The sequence below is a fragment of the Tachyglossus aculeatus genome, chromosome 17 (genome assembly GCF_015852505.1).
Source record: "Tachyglossus aculeatus isolate mTacAcu1 chromosome 17, mTacAcu1.pri, whole genome shotgun sequence".
NCBI classification, from domain to species: Eukaryota; Metazoa; Chordata; class Mammalia; order Monotremata; family Tachyglossidae; genus Tachyglossus; species Tachyglossus aculeatus.
Genome location: NC_052082.1, coordinates 53,785,576 through 53,810,981, shown reverse-complemented (window position 1 = coordinate 53,810,981; position 25,406 = coordinate 53,785,576). Strand labels below are relative to the sequence as shown.

The window sequence follows — 25,406 nt, the reverse complement described above, 5'->3', positions numbered from 1 at the left end:
GTAGGCAAGGATGTCTACCAACTCTACTATAGTGCACTTTCCCAAGTGCTTCGTACAGTGGACTGCACACAGTAAATGCACAATAAATACCATTGGATTGATTACTTACCCACATTGTCTCAAATACATCAGGCTTCATTTGAAGCTTCTTTTAATTCCTTCTCACACTTTTGAGTGCACTAATCTGCTTCTATCATCCACCCACCAAGTGCCTTTCAGGAGTGCGGCTTTTTACCTTTATTGTAGCGTCCTCCGAAGCAGAGACCATAACACTGAAAACTGGATGGAAAATGACCCTGGTGACAGGACTCCTATGTCCACTCAGTGCATACTTTTCTGGAGGACGTGGGATCCATTCTTTTGGGTCTCGTTTCTGCCCAAGAGGTCCACCTGATGTAAACTCTTCCTTGGCTTCATTTAGTTTTGATTCTAATTCCATAACCTAGGAGTTAAACAGTTATTTTCACTCAGTCAAATGCTCATTAATTGGTACTTATTGCTTAAAATGCCAAGCAATATTTGGTGATCCTCAATAAGCTCAGCTCCTAGGACACATTATTTCATGACTGCACACATCTGGTGGTCCTAGAAGCAGATATTTATTTTTCTTACAGACTGCATTAATATTGGTTTCACTGTCGGGTGTTGCTAACTACAAAGCATCTTACCTAGATTTTATGTAAAGGTTCTTAAATGTGTAAACAATCAACATCACTGCTATTTAGCAAAGCACAAATTTAATGAAAATGTTTTATTCTTTAAACTGCCTTTTGTAAAAAGACATGTAAAATCTTTTGAAGTCTTTCATTCTTAACTTTTTCAGGACTGATCCTCTCCTAGATGTCTGGCTTTAATTTAGTGGTAACATTTTAAGATATTGCGAAATATTAAATAACTGTTTGTAGGTGTAATACAAATATACTTTTTTTTTAAAAAAAAAACTGCTCGATACATTAAGATATTGTAGTAAAGAGCATACCACCTGGCTTTAAACCAGAGAGTTGAAATAGCTTAGAACTTGGCAATAATTAGTCTTTCAAATTCTGGAAGCATTTACCTTCTTCTGTAATCTGATAACTGACGTCCACTTCTTTTCCAAAAGTCCGGCATACTTTTTATCTAATTCTTCATTCTGAAAAGGTGAACATTAGACAACTGTGAAGTTATTAAAACCATTTTTGAGCTGGGTATCTAATTTCTCTCAAAACTGTTTGCCAATTCCAGAAACTCATCTTCAGGCTTTTGGGGTTACTGAAAATATGGTGATATGAGAAACCCGTATGAAGGGGAAAAGCACAAGAAGAAAACCAGAAAAAGTCTAGGAACAAATCATTTCTTGATTCTTTAACTCTTAAAGAAGTCCAGATAATATGGTGTCCAGACATTCTGTAGTAAGAGGGAGTGTTGTTTTTTTTTTTTTTAAAAAAAAGAGGAGCCTTCCACTTTCAGCCAGGGTGGCAGAGGCACAGCTGAAAGTAGTGGCTGCCCCAGCTCTTTTCCAGTAGTTAACTACCCTCCTCTCTGCTCCTTTCCTTCATTTCTTCCTTCTTTCCCGTCTTCCTCTTTCTGTTCCACCCCTTCTCTGGTCATCTTACTACGATCAATTCTGGACTCAATAGCGAATACAAATCGAATTAATTAGAAAAAGCAATAAAAATTGCTGTATTAGATTGTAAACTCCTCTATTGCAGGGACCATGTCTTACTTTAATTGCACTCTCGTCCAACCACCAAGTACAAGGCTCTGTACATGGTAAGTAGTCAATCAAAAATACTGAATGAATGGGAAATTCTTCCCTAAGCCCTCTTTTCCTTATCTTCAACTCCCTTCTATGGCATCCAGACTTGCTCGCTTGATTCATCCCCCCTCCCAGCCCCACAACACCTATGCACACATCAGGAATTTACTTACATTAATGTCTGTCTCACCTTTTAGACTACAAGCTCCTTGTGGGCAGGGAACGTTTCTATTATACTGCACGCTCCCAAGCGTTTAGTACAGTGCTCTTCACACAGTAAGTGTTCAATAAACAAGATACACTGACTACTGCTCGAAAAATTGTTTCATAGCAAAAGCCACAGATGAGGAGATTAAGTAGAAGGAGTATGGGATTGGTAGTTGCGAGAGGGGGTTCTAATTCCAGCTCCACCACTTGCCTGCTCTATGACCTCAGGCGAGTCACTTGCCTTTTCTGTGCCTCAGATTTCTTATCTGCAACATGGGGAGAGAAAACCTTTTCTTCCCCACATCCCTGAGACTGTGAACCCCATGTGGGACAGTGACTGTCCAATTTGACTATCTTGTGGACCCCAGTGCTTAACAAATGCCACAATTATTGTATGGGAAGACAGATTTCCCTCTAGTTCACATTTGCCAGTTTTCCCATTCTACACAAGGAGACAAACTTTTATTAGAAAAGCGATACTGGGGAGTTTGCACCTGGAAACTTGTGAAGACTTGAGCAGTGGGACATATAAGGATGGCAGGGGCAAAAAGAAGGCTGGATCAATGGGGTGAGCAGGCCTCCTCCACTTCTGAATCACCCCAATGCTCCCACCCACCCCAGTCACTGATTTGGTAACAGCTGATGGGCACTGGATAATTGTTGGAAGCTGGCAACCAGCAGGCAGGGAAGATGAACTGTGGAGGAACATGGGTATGGGAAAACAGGAGAATCTCCAAGTGGGACCCTGGGGGCAAAAGTTTGAGAATGACCTCTAAAACAATGAAATAGTTATACTCAGCTGATCATCTCACTCAGCAGTCCTGGTCCCTTTTACTGGTTTTCCCTTTGAATGGCTGGAACAAATTTCATGTTCAACTAATGTTTCACTTCAAAATTTGCAATGTGTACACATTCTTTTGCTTCAGGTACACTCATCAATTGCACTTTGGACAACACAAAGTATTACACAGACTGTAAGTGTTAACCAGCCTTATCTAAACTGTAAGCTTGTGTGTTAGATTGTACTCTCCCAAGCGCTTAGTACAGTGGTCTGCACACAGTAAGCACTCAATAAAAATGACTGAATAGAACTGACTGACATTTCATCAGGAAACGAACTTACCATATCTAATTCAGCTTCCTTTTTAAAAACAGAATATGCTTCTTCATAGCCATTCGAACGAAGGTAATCTGCTATAGCTCGATTTCTAAAACAAAATGAAAAAAGTGTTTTAAATGAGACATATTTTTAACCATGCACACTGCACTTCGCTAAAATATTAGCTCAACAAGTCTAAAAGTAAGTTCAAGACACTCTCTAATACCTTGCCGTGGAAAAGATCAATGACATCTTTTGCAGGAAGAAAATGGGGGCACTTGACATGCATTTCTACATTGCTATTACTCCATCACATTTCAGAAACCAAAAGAGAAAGTCATACCATAATCGCTGCCAACAAAGAATATTCAAAAATCACTGGGGTCAAAGTTAGTTTTTTTCCACAATTTTACCCCATGCCCTCGCACTTGGCCAGGTACTACTCTACTGGGAATGTCCAGATTGAAAATAAAAATGAATAAGCCCAAATCAGGAGCTGTTTCACTAGACTGATGGATAATTAACTAATAAGTGGTGTTAATAAGTGTTTTGATACATGGTCACACGAGTTCAAAATGCTACTGCAACCTGCTCCTTCCACTATAGAAGAGTCCATTGCATCCCACAGACCAACGGAGCAGGGTTTCTTGTACAATCCCAGGGGCTCAGGCTAGGAATAGAGGGGTCACACATGTGAGGGACTACTGTTCCTCTTGAGAAAAATGGGTTGAAAAAAAAATGTAGAGTGGAACACAAAATCAAACAAAATATAAACATTGATAAAAATGCTGTTATGACATTCTGGGGGAAAAAAGGAATGATGCTGGGCAGTGTACAGGAAACCCATTATAATGTTTCTTGTTGGGCTCTTCCACCGGCACTGAAATCATGTCGGTATTTCTTACTGGACTCTCTGAGTTCAAGATAATGTTGAAAATACTTTGATTTCCCCTTCTCAATCTTAAAACTATTTTGATTGACTTGAATAGAATGGTTAAAACCCATTTCACTATAGCAGATAGAGAATAACCAATCCCTATTCGGTTAGCACAAAGTGCCTTTCTGGTGAATATGACCCCAGGCACTTAGTGCTCTGCACATAGTAAGTGGTCAATAAATACTATTGATTAATTGACAGGAATACATACACACAAAGAATCTCACTTAAAATACTTTTTTGATGCTTTTTTAGATTATTTGATCATGTAATTTATATTTGGGTTGGATTTATGTATTCATGTATTTGTACTGTTTTGGTCGACATGTTGGATCTTGAAAATGTACTAATGTCTTTACATTATTTTCTACTGGAAGCTAGGCTGTTTAGTGCTCTGTTGGTTTTTTCTTTGAATATATTAAGGGCGCTAGCTGAGGCACAGCAGTAAATAATTCCAAAATCAATTAATGTAAAATATTAAATAATGATAGAATGTTTATTATATGCCTAAGGGAAGCAAAATAAGGCAACATGATCCCTTTATTATTCTGGAGAACCACAAGTGCTTTGCTCTGAGAGCAACTCCCAACTTTGGAAAATTTAATTTTGCAAGATTCACAGTTCTGGGCAAATTTTAAGTTGAAGAATCCTAGAGCTACAAAGGATGTTACCATCCTTCAGTACAATTCTCTGCCTTCAAGCAGGTGATTCACTAAAACTTTGAGGACTCACTGATGCTTCTTTCCTTCAAGCTGTCCAAGAACTGAAACCCTATGACGCCTCTTGTAGTAGCCTGTCCCTGAGTTTTATCCCTGAATCAAAAAGTTCATCCACGATTCCAAGTTTAGCTCATTTCTTTGCCTTGGTGCTCATTGGACTATGACACTGGTCAGCCACACACACACACACACACACACACACACACACACACACACACACACACACACACACACACACACACACACACACACACACACACACACACACACACACACACACACACACACACACCCCCCCCCCCCCCCCCCCCCGAAGTGTTATTAAATTGCCCATTGGCTTGTTATTCCTTTAAGCTAAATCTCCCTAATTCCTTTAACTTTTCCTCACAGGACCAGTTTTCCAGTTACTTTATTTTCCTCCATAGCTTCATTTCCAAAACAATCATTATTGACATCCAGACATAATGAGGCAATCTCACTTGAACAAAGTCTGGAAGACAAATGTAATCGACCTAACCTACACAACACAGGCACAATTATAATGTTAAACCTGCTTGTTGATCAGAAGATGAAGAATAATTAAATAGGGATTCTGTTCTTTATATAAATAAATGGGAAAAAAAACCCTGAAGATTTTTAAAATTCTTTCTAAGCTCACTGTTGCTCATTTGGCTGGCACTTCATTTCTTTCCCAAACAAATAATTGGTCCCTTAAAGCTTAGTCATTTTGCAGATTTAAGAAGCTGCTCTAGTTGTTTCATTTACTTCAAAACCACTTCCATCTTAGGTTCTCTCAGAACCTAAAAAAACACATCAAAATAATACAGATGTTGAGGGGCAAACATAATGGGGAGAAAAGAAGAATATAATACATGAAGGAGAGTGAGACATGCAGGATTAATGCAAATAAGCTGGTAGGTGGGTGGCTGGGTAGTACTCAAAAGTGTAACATCTAACAAGCTTCTGGGAAAATGGTTACACCGCTTCAACTACTCTTGTGGGTCAGAATTCCAGAAATTCAAATTTGGGAGGATTGTTAAAAACTACACACACAAAGCCCACTCAAAGGTTTGCAGGTTTAGGCCTAAAAACATGCCTAAAGTTGTGAGAAAGATCAGGAGGCACTAACAGATCAGAGGTGTAACTGGGTATTTTTCTGAGTCAGTATATCATCATCATCCTCTTTTGTCCACTTTTCACCTAGCTTTTTCCCAGACCATCTTATCTTGATTTTCCCTGCTCATGGTCCCTTCTGCTGCCTTTGTACATCCTCCTATAAGCCTACACCCTCCTGCAATTTCTATTCTGTTAAGCCATTTCTGGGTCAGCCCAATAACTCAGCATTCTGCCCCAACTTTGGCTACAAGGAAACCTGGAAGAGCTGTGTGATAAACGGCTTATTTGATGGCCACCCTCATGTGTAGGGGGTGCCACTTCTGACATTCCTACTTTTTTTCGAGAAGCCTGCTACGGACTTCTCACACCTGTATTATTGCTAATCCTCCTCCACTTCTGGGAGTTAGTGAACGGATGACACTTTTCCCAGTGTCGCCCCAATTTGGAATGCTTAAAAACTAGTTCATACCACTTACAAAGCTACCTGTACTGAACTGTATCGTCTCAAAGTGAACACACTCCTTTCCAGCTCCTCTTTCAAACTTTCAATAAAGATAAATCTGCAAATACACTGAAAAGAAAAAATATTAGCCTCTCAAACCAGTGCAAAAAAATTCCCTTTTTAATCTACATAACGTAAAACCTATCAACAAAATATTTTCACCAAGGGTGAAATGTTCAGAGTTAAATTTGCCCTTATATAAAAATACAGGAAAGATCCATTGCCCAAAATAGGTTATAGATGGTGATTAACAACCTCAAAAAAGGTAATTGGGGGTCAAAAATAATTTAGCATATTACTTTCTCTCAGATGTCACTATGCTAATTTTGGCTTAGTTTTTAAAACAAAGAGTCAGGTGTTCAAGCTTTCTCAAAAATGCATAGCCTGTAGCAGTGAAAGCAATCTAAGTGAAAATTTACAAACTGAAGTAAAATTTGAAAAAAACCCACCTTTTTAAGGTTATGTCTAATAATAATAATATTTATTAAGCACTTATGTGTCAAGCACTGTTCTCTGTGCTAGGGTAGATATAATCTAATCAAGTTGGAAACAGTCCCTGGTCCACATGGGGCACACAGACTTAATCCCCGTTTTACAGATGATGTAACTGAGGCACAAAGAACTGAAAGGACTTGCCCAAGATCACACAGCAGCAAGTGACAGAAATAAGAATCCAGGTACTTCTGACTCCCAGGCCTGTGCTCTAACCACTAAGCCATGACCCAAATTCTCACTAAAATCTTTGGAATTAAAATTTGAAATATTTTTTCTTAAACCTACTTTAAGTATCTAAATGCTACAAGACAAATCTTCAGTATGCCTCTTTAATTCATATTTTTCATTGTCTGAAGGGGATTATGGAAATGCATCTCAAATTTCTAATCATACTGCTGTTGCATAAGGATCACACATTTATAAAGTTAGGGATGTAGAAATTAGGAATTTGCTAAAAAGATGCCAACATCATATCAGCTAGTTACCTGGAATGTGACAAAAGACACTTATCTAATGATTCAAAGTTTGCTTTCAACATCTGTTCAAAGAAGTTCCTGTCCACATACCAATTCCAACCACAGAATATTCTTGATTTGCTTCCATAGAATCCAACAAAATCTATACTTATTTTGACTTCTTATTAGAAAAAGCTCATTTCACACTCACTTTCCTTTTAGTAGATTTCTTCCTTTTAGAGACAGGAGCCTTCCCTCTGAGAAGTGTTACAATATTATTACTGGTGATGGAAGTCTCATATCGAGAACTATGGAAGAGCTTAGGGCCTGAGAGAACTTGCACAAAGGAACGTCCGGACCATGGCTAGAGTAGATTGCGCACTTCCACTCGCCTTGTGATGTCCCTGCCAGTCATGTTCCCTCTGGTGTACATAGTTCATCTGAAATTAGGCAGATGGGAACCCAGTATATTGAGGAGCAATGTGGCCCAGTGGAAAGAGCACAGGCCTGGGAGCCAGAGGACCTGGACTCTAATCCTGACTCTGCCACATCTGCTTTGTGACCTTGGGCAAGTCACTTCACTTCTCTGTGCCTTACTTACTTCATCTGTAAAACTGGGGATTAAGACTCTGAGCCTCATATGGGGGACATGGACTTTGTCCATCCTGATTAGATTATATCTGTGCCAGTGCTCAGTACAGGACCTGGCATATAGTAAATGCTTAAATACTCCTAAAAAAAGGGGGAAAAAAGAAACACACGTGAGCAGGACCCATTTATGGCTCAGGTCACCACATTCTAGCTGCGATGCTCGGCTGGAGTATGGGAACCCGGTGGGACAGGTGGCCTCAGAAACCAGGGTGGTCTTCACCAGTCAGGTTAGCCAACTGTTCTGAAGATTCCTGCTGGGTCTGCCCACCTGGCAGAGTTCAGGAGGAAGGTGCTTTTACAGTCAAAAACATTCACCCCAAGTGGCACATCCCCCCAGGCATTCTCCTCCTTCCAAGATCGAGACTAGAACCCAGGTCTCCTAATTCCCAGAGCTGAACTCATTCTACTAAGAGCAGCCCTTTGACATTAATGACAGAAGTGTGTCAGAAGTTCAAATAACAGTGTGGTTCAGACTGCTAAACTTACCAAACACACATGGACTAAGAGTCAAACAAATACTGAACAAAGAATTTAGTGCTTTTTTGTCTGCAGGGGAAGGAATGTAGGTAAGAACTATGGAAGGAGAACCAGTGCCCCAACTACACCTGAGCTCGGTCACAACTTTGTTTGTGGTATGTGTTTAAAAACTGCCATTACCAACTCAGGAAATTTACTATTTAATCAGTTCATTTCTAAGGAATACTGTAAGGTTTAATGCCAGTTAAGCAACCACCTGTGATGGTTCAATAAAATTTTTCATGTTTATAAAATTGCCTTGGACTAACTTCTCCCCCAAATTTCAACTGAGCATTGTTTTGGGGGGGGGGGGGGGGGGGTTAGAGTATTCTAAGAATCCTCCCTTTGGGAATCAAGCGTATGGTACTCTTCAGTATTCCAAGTGTCTAAGTGTGCTCAAACATTTAAAATCCAAGGATTCAAGGAAAGCCAGAGTCTAGCCACCTGAGTATGAGGATAATTTGAGAAAACTTCAGTCATCTTTACGCTAAACCTAAAAAACCTAAAAAACAGGGTCCTGAAATTTAGAGTTATCATGAGGAAGGCTTTAGGAGTAACCCACTGCAAGCCTGTGAGAAGAACACTGCTAAAAATGTTTCCTAAGCTTCTCATGCCCAAGAATCTTCCAGATGGGGTAGTAGTATCAGGACTAGGGAAATAATTACTTGATTAGAGAATGACTTCCAGTACATTTGATATTAGGATCCTTAGACAGAGTAGGTCAACAAGCCTTTCGGGAAACAGTGTGGTCTAGGGGAAATCACGGACCAGGGAGTCAGAGAATCTGGGTTCTAATCCCAGCTCTTCCACTTCTCTGCTGTGTGACCTTGGGAAATCACTTCGTTACTCTGGGCCTCAGTTCCTTCACCTGTAAAATGGGGATTCAGACTGTTGAGCCCATGTGGGACATGGACTGTTTCCAACCTAATTTGCTTGTATCTACCACAGTGCTTACTTAGCACAGTGCCTGGCACATAGTAAAGTGCTTTAAAATGCCATAAAAAACAACAACAGAAAACCATGCTCTTTCTCTTCCCTAGACATGAGTTTTGGACATGATACTGGTGGAATCTTATCAATTTTTCAATTCCGCCCACACCATTCACTTCAATGTGCTTTATCGTGAACAATGGCTTACATCACAGCTGATATCCATTCTCAACCATCACCACCACCAAAACAAAGAGCAACTCAAGCTTCACTTTTGAGTGTACTGTACATATTGCTGGAAATTTACTAGGCTCTATCACTTCCACTACCACTTCTATGTAAAGGAATACACATCAAACTGACATACAGGGCACTTCAGTCAAGAGAGATTATTTTAGAACTCCCCGCCCCTCTATATACACCGGACCACCACTCTCTCCACTTCAAAGCACTGTTAAGGATATGCCTCCTCCAAGGGGCCTTCGCAGATTAAGCCCTCATTTCCCCAGTTTGCTTTCCCTTCTGCATCATTTATGCACTTGGATCTATGACCTTTGGACTTTTGCTATTTGTCCCACCCCCAAAGCACTTGTGTACATATCTTTAAATTATATATTACAAATTATTTATTCATATTAATGTCTGACTCCCTCTCTAAACTGTAAGCTTATGGGCAGGGAATGTGTCTGCTAATTCTGTTGTACTCTCACAAGCTCTTAGTACAGTACTCAATAAATACCAATGACTCACTGCTTAGTTGTGTTTTGCATATCTGTCAAACCTTGACTAATTTTAGTAGTAAATAGTAAATCTCACAAATGTTAAGGGACAACTCACAGAGGGGGATAAGAGCAGGTAGAGTTTGCCAATATTGTTCAGGCATGACTTGCACTAAAATGGTCTTAACTCAATTTGACTTCTTGGCAGCAGAGCCAAACGAACTTCTTTCAGGCCCATGGAATCAAGCTATTGGCCAGAAATAGATACATCCTGTAGGACCAGAAACAGGAAACCTAAAATGACTCGACAAGATTTGCTGGAAATACCCACAATGGCATGGAGGGCAATTACCCTGAGCGTAGGCTCAGTTAGCTATTTCCCCTCTAGCACGTAACAATATTTTGGTCTGTAGTCTACATGGTCCTTTAAGTTTCTTATATTTACATTAAAAAAAAATACATTTCAAAGTTAACATTAAAATTGAAAAATCCCTTGTCCCATTTTAGTGGTGGTGAAGGTCAGTGATGGTTTCTAAGTAGTTCACAAAAGTAGCAATCGCCCTGAGTACTGCTTACTTCCCAAGATGCAATTTCACATGCATTCCACGGGTGGTCCAGTGAGAGCCAGATTCAATTCGTATTCCCAGTGAAAAGCACAGCAGGGATGACTTTTTTTTAGCTCTTACCTATACTTCACCCAAGCCCCACTACAGAGATGATTTCACCCCCAAAATACGCACATGGCCATGCAACTCAGTTGCTCACCTTAGTTCCTCTTGGCTATACTTAGCCCAAGCAGTTAAGTTTGCTTCTCTTCTCAAACTTAACAGGCAAAGACTTCCCCACTTTCCCAATTCCCCAAGCTTTATATATTAACTGGGGACCCCCTAGTTCCCAAATAGCTCCCTGTCTTCTCTCTCTGAAGAGTTACTCAAAGCTATTAGACAACACCCCTCTCAGTATCGTCCCTGGATATACACTACCAGAACAATTGCAGGAGATTGCAGAAGGGGAGTGGGGCATTCTGGTAGTGTAGCCACGTGTCCATGGAGTTGCTATGGGTCGGAGACAACTTGACAGCATAAGACAAGACAGTTACACAACACAACTGCTGATACTTGTTCTACCCAGCCTATTTGGGCTTTCCAAATATTCCTCTTTCTGGTTTCATCATCTATGCACAGATGCAAATGTGAGTTCTTTACTATATGATCCCAACTCTTGATCTTCTTTTATGGAGACCGGAACACTTTATTCTGCACACCTTGGCATCAACAGGAGGAAAAAAATTATCAAGTAAAAAATGAAGAAAAAAATGTCTCCAAAGGACATAAATCCCTCTCTGAATTACCTTCCTTCTCTAAACTAAATGCTACCAATAATAATAACACAGAGGAAATACTCTGGTCACTTCATGAAATTCTCATTTTACCCAGATTTTTGCATGAACTGTTCTAATTATCTTAGGGTTGAAGCTTCAAACTTCACATGCCAACTCATCAGAAACGAAGTGGTAATTTCATTCTGTTCAGGGTGCTTTCCGGAGAAATTGAGAAATTACTAAAATGTTAATTATCCAATGAAAATTGTTTTCACGCTTTTAAAATATGAATTTCTACCTCATGGGGTTCCCAAAATGCTCTGCAGCACTATTCTGCACAAATATGCAACTAAAAAGTCACAATTAGGGTGGCTTTTACTAATATACAAAACTAAAATTCCACTTTATTTTAAAAGTCATATACATAAATATATTAAATCAAATAAGCCATAGCAATGGACAGTAGAAACTCAACCTTTCAACTTAACTCACGTTTTTAGGACCACAAACCCAACGTTTATCCGTTTGCCACCGTTTGGGGATTTCATTTTGGATTTCATTTTCAGTGTCCTTTGGCATGGCTAAATATTTAATACTTTTTTTTTCCAAGAGAAAGATGATTTAAAAGAACAAAATGCCAAGAAAACTTTGAGGACTTACAGTTCATCTCGTTGCCTCTGTGACAGCACCATGGTGGCGGTGATGTCAAGTTTAAGAGATAAGACGGTGACTGCCTCAACGGGATTCGATTCGGGAGCTGCAATTAATCTGCTACCAAGTGGCTTCAACTAATGAAAAAATGGTTTTTCACAGACGAAATCCAACTGGTTGCCCGGAGACATTCAACAAGGAAGGTTCATTCCACCTACAACAAGAGAAAAGAAAAACTCATTATTTACTTTTTATTGTATGAGTAAAATTAAACCCTACCCACTTCGAGCCACTTTGCTTAGGGAGACAGCTTATTATAAAACTAATTAATAAGGGCCAGCCTCTGTTGATCTTCTCTATTTCCTGAAAATCAAGTATGCCAAAGTACTTGGGTTTAAATGGATCCTCCTTCCTCTTCTCTTTCTTTTGGAATTAACATATTTTTAAAATTAGGTTGTTTTTTTAAGAGATTAGTTTTCTGGGCTAAGGCAGCACCCACTTTAATATCACCTATACCTCTTCACAACCTAGGGATTCTGATTTTAAAGTATTTGAATTTCCAGTTTATATCTTTCACGTGGTTTAGTTGTACACTCACATCTGCAAAATCTACAGGTAAAAGTTAGGAAGGGAGTGTCCACTGAACAAAGTCTATATATAGAGACAGAACATGTAACTTGTCAAATATAGACATTCCCTTTCCACATTACAAGACGAGGAGAGCTTAGATTAAATCTTAAAAACAGCAAGCACCAGCAACAGCTGAAGTCAGGTCTCAGGCTCCAAATAATGCCAAAGAACAAAATTACCCTAATTTCTCACCCCCCTCCCCAAAGAGATAAAGTTATCCAGAGTAGAATAACTGACACAGTTTACGACAAATATTTAGTCAGGTGGTTTAAATGTCTCCCCAATCCCATAACCTTAATTTCCTCAAACTATATTCCATTTGCAAATTGGTGGAATTCCTTTAATCACCTATTTAGGTCTGATGGATTACATGTGATTGTGTATTCTTCCAAAAGTATCTATACATTTAGGCACTAAGTACAATAGGGGCAACCTCCTCCCATTCAATATCTATTTCCCACCAAAGTGTGATAGCACTATAGCCATACAAAAAAATATAGTTATTCTTAAAGCCTTACACTGAGCACTACACTCAGGCTTAGTTTCAAGAACAGGATTATTGCCCAAGACACAAAGAGGAGCATGGAACAAAGGGAATAATGAAAATTCCCCAAATCCCAACAAGCATACATAGAAGAATTTTATGCAATGAGTTACAGGATTCAAAAATAAATCCACTTCAAAATACCAGAGAGAAAGAGAGGAAATGAGGCTTCCTGAAAGCAACAAATGCTTTATTCATATGTCTAACCCCCCAGTTAGACATATGGAAAGTTTTACTCTTTTAAAAGAGTTTCATATATGTTTAAAAGATCCTTTCCCATCTCACAGGGATGCACCTCTACACTGTAAATGCCTTGTGGGCAGGGATCAGGTCTGCCACTCTGTTATACTGTACTCTCCTAAGCGCTTTGTGCAGTGCCTTGTAGATAATAAGTGCTCAATAAATATCACTGAGTGATTGAATCAGTAAATAACCCACATAACTGCTCCCCAAATAATAAATTCCATCCTACCTTGCCTGGCCAATATTGAATGTCCATTCCAATTAAAAAAAAAAAAAACCAATTCAGACAAAACTGGATAATTTTAATTTGTCATTTGGAAAGGAATGTGATTCTGTTTTAAAAATTACTATATAACCAAAAAGCACTGGCTTTTTTTCTTTCCTCCTGCTGGAAAAAAATCCCGATTGATGATCAAAGATCACTCACCTCTCAATCAACTGCTTGGACAGAACCAGTAGCTGGACCCAATGCCGTAAAGGGAAAAACCGTTCAAGGGTTTGAAATTCTAAACATTCTAAGCATGGTAAAACATTTTTTAGCTTTTGAAGTATATTTTGGCAGTGTTTCAGGATGCCAGGCTTGCAATCCCTTTGAAAGCTATTTTAATTACCTAAACATATTTCAAAGCCTCTATCGATGTGTTCATTTGCATGTCAGTATCCAGAATGTTCCATTCCAGTGTTGCTATGAAATAGTTGCCTAAACACTGGAAATAAACAGAGGTTCCAGAATGTTTTTTGGTATGCAGAACTCTTACATATTAGACCATTTTACATTATCGCAAACAACTCGTCCACTCATTGAGAATAAACTACTAAAGTTGGGACACAATTTGGACAAGGAATGTGTTATGTCTAATATCTAGTATCTTTAATGCTATTGGGGCTTGGGGCAGTGTGAGAATCCAAATATTCCAAATTTCAGATATTACTGAAGCACAGAGTGCAAAAGGAGAAAAATATTTCTGTTAATTCACACAGAGCCCTGTAGTTCTATGATTGGAAAATGCTGTTTTGTAACATCATTAATTCATCATATCAGGAAAAGGGAAATTGGATTCTCCAAATCTGATTTTTTATTTTTTATTTTTTTTTTAGCAGAGGGGAGTATTGTACAGTAAGTACAGGGCTTATTATGTATGCAGAAACAACTCTGCCTATATTTCCATTTCATCCCACCCATCTTCATTTATTCAATCATATTTATGGAGCACTTACTGTGTGCAGAGCACTGTACTAAGTGCTTGGGAGACTATAACACAATACACAGTCACATTCCCTGCCCACAGTGAGTTTACAGTCTACATCTCACCCCAGCCTTTATCTAATTCTCTTATTCTTGTCCTTGTCTCTGCAGTCAGCTCAAGATGTTGCTGCTGGGTCAGCCTGAAGGCTGGGTGGCCAGGGAAATAAATGAGCCCCACCTCTCAAGGCTCCAGTATAGGGAGGTGTCGTGGGGTGGGGGTGGGAGGGTTGGGAAAGAATCCCAACTCCACTCTGAGCATCTGGAGCAACCACTAAGTGTTCAGAAGAACCATATGAGGGCAAAGTTCAAAGTAAATGATTTTTTTTCCTGGTTTCATTGTTCCCTGATCTCTTGAATTCACATTACCACCTGAATCAGTCTGGCCAGTGGGGATGTGCTCTATTTCAATTGCATTGACATGGTACCAGTCATACTTCAGTGTTTCCAAATGAACTAGCATCTCTACTTATTGCCTAAGGGCCCAGAAACAACCATCACAAAAAAAGTCAGGGGGAAGAGTGGCCAAAGAGTTGAGGAGAAACTGAGGTAAAGGCCAACGGAGTTTCCCCCTTTTCTTCAAGCCAAGGTCTCTTCTCCCAGGCACTCATGGCTCCTCCTAATCCATTCCCCCAAAGATGCCCAGGCTGGAAACCCTATAGCCACCACTTCCCCTACCCTTACTGCCACAGGCTGCAGATTCCCGACCCCAGCCTCTACCTGGCTCCCTCCCTTCTTTCTCCAAGTCTTTGCACTCAAAATCATGTCATTTGAGATGTCCTTTATGGGGCTTTGTTGGACAGTATAGGTAGTCCATTTTAAAGAGTCCATTTAATAACCCTTTAAAGGCAAGATGCCTTAAACCTATCACCCAGCATTAAGAAGAAATCTCTACAATACAAAGCTAATTATCTAATTGGGACTATGGTTAGTTCAGATTATCAGAAGTTCAGCCCAATCCAATTTTGTTCACTTACACCCATAAGGTGTGCACTAAATTTTGTTCCATTAACTTTCACCCCAATTAGCCAAACCAAGCTCTGTTTAATATTTGGACACTTGGATAACTGGCTTTCAAGCACACTTTCAAAATTCTTTCTCCTTGTTGACCTCCCTGCCTCCTCCCTCCACCCCACTCCAGTCCATGCTTTACTCCTTTTCTCAAAACCACTCAGTCTACATTCCCCCCTCCTCAAAAACCTCCAAGGATACCCTTCCATCTCTACACCACACAGAACCTTCTTACCATTGGCTTTAAAGCACTTAGTAGATTTGTCTCTTCCTATCTTACCTCCATCTACTACCAACCAACCTGCATATTTTGCTCCTGTCACACCAATCTTCTCACTCCTTCTCACTGCTGACCCCTTGCCCACATCCTCCTTCTGCCTTCCGGGACTCCCTCCCCACTTCCTATCACACAGACCACCTCTCCCCCACCCCCCATCTTCACAGCCCCACTAAAATCACATCTCTTCCTAGTTGTCTTCCCTAAGCCCTCTCACTCCCTGTCTTGAATTTCCCTTCTGCACTGTATTTGGGTCTGTTTCCCTTTAGCACTTGGATAAATGTCGTCGTTGTCCCGTCCCCAATACGCACTGTTTATCAATTTCAGAATTATAACCCCAACCCTAATTACAAAGACAGGAGTGATTCGCTTCATATAAAACACCAATTCTTTTCAAAATTTATCGTAAAGCACAAAACTCATATACCACTTATTTTAAAATTGCATTGAGAATTACTCAGATTTTCAAAAGAGGAAACATTTTCTTAAATTAATTAATGGAAAAGAATGTGCCCACCAGCAAATTCAACAGAACATAAATACACACTTCCCAGTAAAAGAATAAAATAGTAGAAATTCACCCTGGAATGTTTCCAACCAATCCTAGGAAACCATCTCCAATATCAATTTACCCAAAATTTTTTGCAAGGAATGCACCTCATTTAAGGAGGAAAGGGTAAAGCAAGAATCAAAGTGCACTATGCTAGTGAATAACACAGATCAACATTACTGCATACAGAAATATGAAAGCTTAAACTGGAGTCACTTTCCTACAGCTATGCTAGCTACCAAAAATGTCATAGATTAAGTTTTAAAAAGAAACAGTTTCATGCTTTACTAGCACCTTAACAAAGAGGAAGGCAACAAGCTTTCAGAGAAGAAAACTAGGAAAGGACGATTTACCTTAGATGTCACAAAATCCTGCTGGCTAACCATCAGTTGTTTGCAACACAATTAAAGGGAGAAAGATATAAGGAGATTAGAGTAGAAGGCAAAAAAAATTTCTGAACTGAATTAAGGAGAATCAGACAAGAACTAGACAGTTAAAAATTGACCATGGAGGAAGTCACTGTCACCTCTCCATCACTGTTTTCAGGTGACCACTGACAGTCCCAAGAGTATACTGCAAATACTGCAAAAACAAGGTGAATTCGTTTTCTGCTTATTGGTGCAGGCAGTGATCAACTGATGTCTTTTAAGAGCTTCATAGAGTCTTAAATCACTTAAATCCTTACCTCCTTCCCTTCCCCACAGCACCTGTATATGTATATATGTTTGTACATATTTATTACTCTATTTATTTATTTTACTTGTACATATCTATTCTATTTCTTTTATTTTGTTAATATGTTTTGTTTTGTTCTCTGTCTCCCCCTTCTAGACTGTGAGCCCACTGTCTGGTAGGGACCGTCTCTATATGTTGCCAACTTGTACTTCCCAAGCGCTTAGTACAGTGCTCTGCACACAGTAAGCACTCAATAAATACGACTGAATGAATGGGAAGGCCATCAGCCTCTGTCTCAAAGTAAGAATGCTGAAGTTAGGTGGATTTAGGCACATCTTCACAAACCCAACTGGCCCTTTGATGTCCTAGTTTCGGGCACCAGTTATTGAAAAATAATAGTAATAGTGGTATTTGTTAAGTGTTCACTATGTGCCAAGCACTGTACTAAGCACTGGATATATGTAACATAATCAGGTCAGAGAGTCCTTGTTCCACATGGGGCTCATAGTCTAAATAGGAGAGAGAACAGGTATTGAATCCCCATTTTTACAGAGGAAGAAACTGCCCAAGGTCCCAGAGCAGACAAATGGAAGAATTGGAATTAGAACCCAGGTCCTCTACCTCCCAGGCCTATACTCTTTCCCCTGGCCCTCGCTGCTTCTTAAAGTGAAGTTCTGCTTTTTCCAGCACTCTATCATTTCTGAGAATTATCCAGTAATCGGAGAATTACCAAACATTCTTCTGACACCGTGAGCCTATCTGGCCTAGTGTGCCTAGTTATCAATTACATGAGCCCAGGCTGTGCAGTCAGAATGGGTGAGTTCCATGCCAGTTTTTTCTAACAAGAGGCTTCACAAGACACAATCCTTGCACTGTAGGAGAATTAGGTGCATAAAGAATTACACAGCATGCTTACTTCTCTTGCCCAAAAAGTGCTTATATTCTAATAAGGGGCGAGCCATAAAAACACATATAATGGGAACTGGTTATTCTCTTTCCTCAGATTGTGCTTTATGGCTCAGGTCTTTCTTATCAATCAATCGTATATATTGAGTGCTGACTGTACTTGAGAGAGTGCAATATAACATACCTGCAATTTATTTACTTACATTAGTGTCTCTCCCCCTCTCTAGATGCTGAGCTCACTGTGGGCAGGGAACATGTCTGTTTATTGTTGTATTCTACTCTCCCAAGAGCTTAGTGTAGTGCTCTGCACGCCGTAAGCGTTCAATAAGTATGATTGAATGAATGGATTTAACGGAGTTGGTAGTCTCATTCCTTGTCCAGGAATGAACAGATTCCACCATCAGAGGGCTCCTGGTGGGTTATTCAGACCCCTTGAACCCACTGTTGGCCCCCTCCTCAAAGGCAAGAACACTTTCTCCTCCCCTTTGCTCCTCTCAGCTTAATACCAGCAAGCGGTGAATGTCTTCTTGGCGATGAGGAACCCCCACTCAACCCAGATCACAGGTCTTTCCTCTAGCATATCCCTCTCTGGCTTCACACATACGCTTTTCATGGTGCTCATTCATTCACTCATTCATTCATTCAATCGTATTTATTCTGGCCATCCTTTTTAAAACAAGGATAAGGACACTCGATCCCACTCTAAAAACAGTTCAGAAGCTACAAGGGACAATTGAGAGAAGGAGGCTGAAAACTGCGGACCCCCAAAACAAAGAGTTAGGAAGAAAACCCCTGCCCCCAGCCAATGGAGGGAAAATACCCCCTGAGTTAAGTGTTCAGCCAGAAGAAGAAGGGAACATATCATACATCCCCTCTGCAGAGGTGGGAGTCCCACCTTGCTTCTCCCAGGTGTGGTTTGGCACATGGAAGCCCACAGACTGGACCACCCCAATACAAGATACCCTAGCTTTCGGTGTCTCCCCAAACTGGATTCTGGAAACCCTTAGAAGTTCACAGCAGTGAACTTAAAAAATGCTAAGAAGGAGCAAGAGACTCTAGGAAATGATGCAAATGGCACCAGATTTCTTTCTTCTGGGAAGCATTCACACTGGGAGAGGGAAAAAAAAAAGCAAGAAAGATGAATCTGAAGGTGGCGGTAAAGAAGCACATGTTAAGGTGCATTAAAAAAAGAATAATCAAGTCTCTTGGCTCTTGGTCCCAAAACTCCTTTAGTCAGACTAAACCTATAATTCTGCTGAAATCAGGTAAATAGTGCTTCCTTAATCCATAGGAAATCATACAAGACAGATGGGCCATCTTTTCACTCAATATGCTCCTGTTATGATGAAACATGGGAAACCTTATCTAACTTGTGTGCCCAATGCCCGATTCAAGTCAGCTGACATGATCAAGTTAGTAAGGACAGCAAAGCCTTATCAAAGGGAACAAAACTTCTAAAAAGGTTCAGCTGCATAAATAACACAAGATTGCTAGATTTTCCTTCCTCCTAATTCTTAAGAAAACAGATAATGATGTAGGGATTAGAAGCTGGGGCTACAGCCTTCCAACCTCCTCCATCAGGGACCGTCCTCCCACCGTTCCTAGGTGTGAGAACAATCCCAATTTTTGGCAACTGGGAAAACTGTGATTCTCCAACTAGTCAGGAATAAACTGGTCAGAAATAGCAAAAGAACCAGAAAACCGTTCCTTGGGGCTGTAATGTATGGCAGCTTTTGCCATTGGTGGTTTGTTTTTGCTCTATCACGTTACTGCTTTCCCTTCTTTGTCTGTCATTAGACCCTCTGCCACCCATGTTCCTTTTAGATTGTGAGCCTGCCATAGGCCAGGGATCACATCTGAAGGATTATCTTCATACCTTTTTTCTAGCATGTCATACAATGTCTAAGTCCAACGTGCGTAACAAAGGTAACACTGATAACAACCTTCCTATCACGGTATGACACACAAGCAGGACTCTGACGAATGCATGGTCTAATGGCACATGAGGAGTCCCACCATCACAAAACAAGGAGGGCTCCCAATTTGGAGCCCAACAGTCTTGGGCTGAAATTTTTTGATCATTTTGGCACTCTAGTTCAAGGTAAACCAAAAAGTCAAGGTGGACCCAGCCAATCAAAACTCGGGGTCCTGCCAACAACAGATTTGACACGCTTTATACTTAACTTGGGCCAGGGTCTAACCCCGAATGAACCCATCTCCTATAACACCCATTCTTCTGCTCCATTCAGGAAAATCTTATTTGACCTCTTCCACACCTGCCTTTTCCCTTTCTCTCCTCTGAGTCATTTCACTCCATTTCACTCACCTAGAATGCCATCTGCACTTTGCCAAAATATGTCCCATCCCCATTTCAAAACCGTTCAGAATTCACCTCCTCCATATCTTTCTACGCCTTCCCTGCCTCAGGCTACTCTTATCACTCCAGTATGTACACTCCCTATCCAACACCCCTTAACATTTGCCCTATTTATTGGCCTATGATCCACCACCTTTGTTATACGGGAGAAGCGAGAAGCAGCGTGGCTCAGTGGAAGGAGCCTGGGCTTGGGAGTCAGAGGTCACGGATTCAAATCCCAGCTCCGCCAACTGTCAGCTGTGTGACTTTGGGCAAGTAACTTCACTTCTCTGGGCCTCAGTTACCTCATCTGTAAAATGGGAATTAAGACTGTGAGCCCCCTGTGGGACAACCTGAACATCTTGTAACCTCCCCAGCGCTTAGAACAGTGCTTTGCACATAGTAAGCACTTAAATACTACCATTATTATTATTAAAAATGTCAATTCTTTTGGGCCAATCTATGCTTCTGCACCAGAAACCTCAGACACCCTTTTCTCTTTACCCACAGTGATGTAAAAAACAAGGAGTCAAACAGAAGAGGAAGGAAACTACAGCCTCCTCTACAAATGCCTACAGAGAAACTAGGATCTTTTCTACCCCTTTCCCCCTCTTTTTCCCATCTTTCGGTCCCTTTCTCTTAGCATTTGGAAAAAAACACCTTCTTCTCTTTTTGATCTCTTACAATTGACACCACATTCTAATTTCTTAACCTGCCAGCACATTATCTCTCTTCCTCCCCTTCCTTCTTCCATTGCCCTATTTTTCTCCTCTTCCCTGGGAAGTAGCCTAGGGAATTTAAGACACCCCAAGATTTTTAAAAAGAAAAATTGAGAGAAAACAACTGGATTTTCCTCTTTTACCTTAGGGGTTCTTTCAACTCAATTTTTCATTTTAAAAATTAGCATGGTTTATCATTTTAAGCATTTTTTGGACTAAATCAAGTACAGCTAGAATTTGTGGTATGCGTGTTCTCATCACTTGTATGTACAGGTAGTTGTCCTAGTTGATCGTAAACTCCTTACTGGATGGGAAGCAGCATGGCCTAATAGAAAGAAAACAGATCCCGGAGTAAGAGGACCCGGGTTCTATTCCCGGCTCTGCTGCCTGCCTGCTGTGTGTCCTTGGGCACGTCACAACTTCTCTGTGCCTGTTTCCTCATCTCTAAAATGGATATTCAATCCCTTTTCTCCCTCCCGTTTATGCTGTGAGCCTCATTTGGGACAGAGGTTATGTCCAATCTGATTATCTTGTATCTACTCTTGCGCTTAGCACAGTGTTTGGTACAAGGTAAGTGCTTAACAAATACCACTATTATTACCATTAATAAGAGTACTGGGCCACACATTTACGTCTTTAAAGTTGCAAGTACAAGGTCTTGCTCACAGTGGGTAAATAATGTTGACTAAGCAATGGAATCATTCATGTCTGTTAGAAACCACTTTACTCTTGATCCTTATTTTCACATTACAATCTTGTGTGCTGTTTTAACTTTGCCATGTAATTATTGCAGGCATTAACATCACAAAAAAGCCAACTGAAGTCTTCAGTTCAGCAGATGCCAGAGCCAAACTTGTTCACATTTGTATTCTCACTATGATAAAGACAAATCAATATGAAGTATAAAAGGTGCATTTAGTACAGTGCTCTACACACTATAAGTGCTCAATAAATACGACAATGAATTTTTTAACTAAATTACTGTACATTCAAGGAAAAACAGGAAGGCATTTATTGAGTTTTCAGAAAGTACAGATTTCCAGAGGAATCCTCCTAAACCCTCTACCATCCCCATCACTGTACTCCCTCTTCCAGAACATTGGTTTAAACCTTGACCCTTTTCACTTCACATTTGTATTCTGTCTCCAAATCCTGTCAGTTCTTCCTCAATGATTATTTCGCAGATCCGCCCCTTCTTCTCCACACTAACCACTCCCCTAGAACAAATCCTCATCACCTTTTAGTTACAGCTTCTCGGTTGGTTTACCTACCTCCAATTTTATCCTCTCAATCTACCTTTCATTTAGCTACACACTCCATCTTTCTGAAGTGATTGGGGTACTTCCCCCACCCACCTACACACACACACACACCCCACACCCCACCCCACCCCCAACCCACCCTTATGCCATCCTTACCTATTTGGTATCAGTCTATCCACTGGTGCTTATTTATATCTATTTTCGTGTTCTTTTAACTGTTGCATGTTCATCAGTTTATGTCTACTTTTAGTCTCAAACTGGAAGCAATGAGAGTGGGGATGGTGGGGAGAACACTTCCCATTTCTTCTGAATATTCTCCAAGTGTCTCAAACAGTGCTCTGTATACACTAAGTGCTCAACAAACTGATGACTCATACTAAATTTTCAGATGCCACATCATCCAAAACTATACTTTAAATCAGATTTGATCTTTAACCTTTCTGGTCAATTGATCTTCCAAGGTTAAACATCAAATAAAAATAACTAAAAGTATGAGATTAGATTTCCCCAGGTACATCATATGCTGTGCAATCCAAATGAAAACAATTTCCAAATCTCCAGACGAATTAGACCCATCTAGTTCATGGTTATTAAGTATGTTAACTGGAATTGCAAGCTTCACACCTGCTAAAGTACAGCAAGGATACCAACTATATCACATCTGGGCACAATCAAAGAGCTACATGACAAAAGTTTCCTACATTTGCAGTAAAAACGTCGAGGATCCAGGCAATTAAGTATTGTGAGGGGAAGAGTCTAATTAAATTTAACAGCTTAAAAATATAAAAACTTTAAATCAGTTCTTGCTAGCTATAGTTTCTAAAACCAAATGAAAAATGCTACCTTGGGAACCAATGTTTCCATAGCTGAGCCTGAAGAGAGGCAAATACACAAATAAGATAGTGTTTGGGTCTGGCAATCAAGCTTCAGAGGGTGAAGACTATATTCAGGCCTGCCCAGGGCCCTCAGGTCTTCTTGATCTGAGTAAACCACAGAGCTGTGGAAATGAAAAAAAGAGCTTCATGCCCAACAGCTGGAAACACTCTAGGGCACCTCTGAATACTACTATGTTTAAGAGAATGGGCAGAAATTGGTCCTAAGAATTCAAAGCTAAAAATAAATTAAAAAAAAGTCATCTGGACTTCAAGGGCAAAATGAATAAAATGCATTCTTGTGGCACCCAAGTTTCAACAGTATTTTAATCAAAATGGGGTTCAAAGAAATGTTTTTTAAAAACCTGGGGATGGGGTTTTGGATGCATTTTTGTTTTAATTAGAAAACAATGCTGGCCTACCTCCAAGATACTCTTGCATGAATGGAAATTTAAAGCCTGACACACCACAAAATGTATAAATTCTTCTAGTCATCAAAAAATCCTTAAGTAGGAAGAGGGAGTAAAGTTTTCTCCTACCAGGATTATAAAATATTGCTCTGATCAACTATGCATCATAAAACGTTCCAATAAGGTTTTTTCTTTCACCTTCACTCTCAAAACTGGATTATAAATTGAGCAAGTAACATCACTGTAGGGTGTTTGCTGGTTTTTTTCTAGATCCAAATAATGGTGATCTCACAGGCAATTAGATACTTCAATATACACACCAAGCTCTGCCATAACCAGAAAAAGAAATTAGGCCATGAACTCATTCATATTTCTAGGATAAGGATAGAGATTTCAAATTGGCAAAACCCATGAGAGCATATATAAATACACTTTCAAGCTTATAAATGTAATGCAATTTTTCTCCATGCCAGGTCACTGCATCACAAAGACCAAATGTAGAAAATTACTCCAGTCAAAAATCATTCAGGGGAGGGAGGCAGGAGGGAAACAGAAGACTGCACCCCAAACTGTGAGGCCAGGTGAGTTGCAACCTGTCCCCCATCATGTAGGCAATGGCAAATGCTGGGTGAGTGGCTGGCTTTCTTAGTTTCTTTTTGACAATTTAAAGTTAATTCTTGGAGATTTCCCCCAAGGACCAGTTTATGCGCAAGGAATTTTAAAAATAGGGTTGTGGACCATATGAAGCAGCGTGGCTCAGTGGAAACAGCCCGGGCTTTGGAGTCAGAGGTCATGGGTTCGAATCCCGACTCCGCCACGTCTGCTCTGTGACCTTGGGCAAGTCACTTAACTTCCCTGAGCCTCAGTTACCTTATCTGTAAAATGGGGATTAAGGCTGTGAGCCACACGTGGGATAACGATCACCTTGTATCCCCCCCAGCGCTTAGAACAATGCTCTGCACACAGTAAGCACTTAACAAATGCCATTATTATTATTATTATTATTATTATTAAAAACTAACTTCTACACTTCCACTAACCACAGAAACCCACAGCCCCGCACATCCCCCAAATTTGAGAAATTACACGGCGTAATGGATAGAGCCTGGGAATCAGAAGATCATGGGTTCTAATCCCAGCTCTGCCACTTGTCTGCTGGGTGACCTTGGGCAAGTCACCTCACTAGGCCTCAGTTCCTTCATCTGTAAAATGGGATTGAGACTGTGAGCTATATAGGACAGGGACTGTGTCCAACCCAATATACTTATAACCACCCCAGCACTTAGTACTGTGCCTAGCACATGGTAAGCACTTAACAAATGCCACGATTATTAACTTGCTGCTATCCAGAACAATAGTCTTTTCAGATCACTACCCCCAGGGCAATAATGTATCAGGGATCTAGAGTTGGAGCTGAGGAGTTAAGTGCATTCAAGAAAACTGTGATAATCGAAATGTATTGAGCACTTACTATGTGCACAGCACGGTACTAAGCGCTTGGGAGAGTACAAAAGAATTAGTAATCAGCAAAAATAGACTCCCAAATGTACTTTGCCCATGATAATCAGGAACCTCTTAATCCTATGTGCGGTTAGCAAACATCAGTGGGAGGTAACGGGAAGTACTGAGAGAAGACATCAGGCAAAGCAGTA

At 40.3% G+C, this 25,406-nt stretch overlaps 1 protein-coding gene across 2 annotated transcripts in view; it reads right to left on the bottom strand.

The window, feature by feature from the left end:
• Positions 1-25,406, bottom strand: part of PAFAH1B1 (platelet activating factor acetylhydrolase 1b regulatory subunit 1) — a 55,873-nt gene that overhangs the window by 13,383 nt on the left and 17,084 nt on the right. Inside the window, exons 1-5 of one of the 2 annotated variants that reach the window (XM_038759880.1) lie at positions 13,901-14,078; positions 12,066-12,270; positions 3,069-3,153; positions 1,058-1,132; positions 236-442 (exon numbers count right to left, since the gene is read on the bottom strand). In XM_038759880.1, the coding sequence (XP_038615808.1) occupies positions 236-442; positions 1,058-1,132; positions 3,069-3,153; positions 12,066-12,097 (399 nt within the window). In that variant the 5' untranslated portion in view covers positions 12,098-12,270; positions 13,901-14,078. Of the gene's footprint in view, positions 1-235; positions 443-1,057; positions 1,133-3,068; positions 3,154-12,065; positions 12,271-13,900; positions 14,079-25,406 lie in introns of those variants that run through there. The other variant, XM_038759881.1, reaches the window with a different exon arrangement.